The sequence below is a fragment of the Halyomorpha halys genome, unplaced genomic scaffold, assembly GCF_000696795.3.
Source record: "Halyomorpha halys isolate HHAL.00 unplaced genomic scaffold, Hhal_1.1 Scaffold43.1, whole genome shotgun sequence".
Lineage (NCBI taxonomy): Eukaryota > Metazoa > Arthropoda > Insecta > Hemiptera > Pentatomidae > Halyomorpha > Halyomorpha halys.
Window position 1 is genome coordinate 322,059 of NW_027106553.1, and position 1,732 is coordinate 323,790.

The 1,732-nt window shown below is 35.0% G+C and overlaps 1 protein-coding gene across 3 annotated transcripts in view; it reads right to left on the reverse strand.

The window, feature by feature from the left end:
• The window catches only part of LOC106688648 (uncharacterized), a 21,811-nt gene extending 20,491 nt beyond the window's left edge, over positions 1-1,320 (reverse strand). For 2 of the 3 annotated variants that reach the window (XM_014433220.2, XM_014433228.2), the window contains exon 1: positions 1,067-1,319. In XM_014433220.2, the coding sequence (XP_014288706.1) occupies positions 1,067-1,225 (159 nt within the window). In that variant the 5' untranslated portion in view covers positions 1,226-1,319. Of the gene's footprint in view, positions 1-1,066 lie in introns of all 3 variants that reach the window. The other variant, XM_014433235.2, reaches the window with a different exon arrangement.
• Positions 1,321-1,732: the final 412 nt, after the last annotated feature.

Here is a 1,732-nt window from a genome sequence, read left to right on the forward strand (position 1 = left end):
CTCCAAAGGAGATGATATTACCCCCCTCCGCCTCCAAAGGAGATGATATTACCCCCCTCCGCCTCCAAAGGAGATGATATTACCCCCCTCCGCCTCCAAAGGAGATCATATTCACACTATCATTTGGATATTGTGCTACTGAATCCTTTGGAAGCTGTAAATGTTAGCTTTTAGTGGGGCGGTCTGTGGTGATTGATAATCTCCCTCACTTTCCTACTATTTGTTATTACTGCTTCAGTATAATGGTAAGCAAGCTGACTCCTACCGCTGAGAGCCATTTACGAATGGTGATTATAACTTATTTCTTACAAGAGTTTCCCACAAACTATGATTGTTTAGATCGTCCGCAAAGCCAAGTGTAATAGTTTCTTCCTGCAGAGGTAATCTGAGCGCCATGTCATACATAATGTTTCTTAGCAATGGCCTTAAAACTGAACCCTAACAATTTCCATCCATGGTCTTATAAATTTTTAATCCAGCTTCCAAATCATACCTCAACATTCTATCAGTGAAATAACTCTCAATAATCTTCATGTGGTAGTATGGGACTTCCATCCTTCGCAATTCATTTATGAAACAATCCCACCACACACTGGTAAATTATAGCAGGAAAATTTTATTGTAATAGGAGATTACAGGAGTTCAATAATTCCGGCAGTGTCGGTCCAATTGAGTCAGTTCCTGCTTCTAATAGGTGAGTATGAGCTTCTATTACAATATAAAAAAATTTCCTGCTGGAATTGACTAATTCTATTAGTATTATTATTATTATTATTATTCTCTAACTAATATTTTCTGCCTTAAGCTATAAGAAGGAACGCAACACCATTAGAATACATTATTTCATTTCTAGTAGTTTCTAGCTGCCTCATTTTTTTTTCTACAACTTAAACAATATTTTTGTAATAGCCTAGCATACATCCTAGCATACAGCCTAGCATACATCCTAGCATACAGCCTAGCATACATCCTAGCATACATCCTACCATACAGCCTAGCATACATCTTAGTATACAGCCTAGCATACATCCTAGCATATCAAGAGGAAAATTTGAATCAAACTCACGGCAAATGTAAGTTTATTCACAGATTCATCAACAAGTTTTTGGATTCTTCTGAACTCCAATTCGAACTTGGCAAATTTGTTGGGAAGAACATCGTCAGATACAACCACTTCTGTTTTCAGTTGTAGATTGCTGCCAGCCATTGCATCTTTAAGCAACATACAAAGTCTACTGAGGCATATATAATAGTCTAAGTATTATTTTTTTTAGTAGTATTGTCCTTAATCTTAAACCTAAGATATTGTAATAAGAAAATAACACCTGTTTTTTAATAACAATTTCGATTTATGTATCATGTTGTCTGTTTTGTTCTAATAATTGTCTTATATGTTTTGTACACGAAGCTATGAAAGAGAAGTTTTCCCCTTAGTTTATTACAATAGATTATCGGCTCCGTCTTTGTCAATAAATGTTAGTTTTAGAAAAAAATTCTCTATTATTTTATTATTTCGAGCCTCACCTAAGCTCTCAAATTTACTTAATACTTCTTTTTGTTAAAGACATATTGTAATTTTTATATATTAATAATTTCTGTACAAAATACTTAGCAATATCTGTACAACGAATAATAAATGATAACAATGCAATGCACGAACCTATCTCAAGCAGACATGTACCGACCGCTTCTCGGTCACAGCCGCATGGACTAGGCCTATAAATAAGGGACT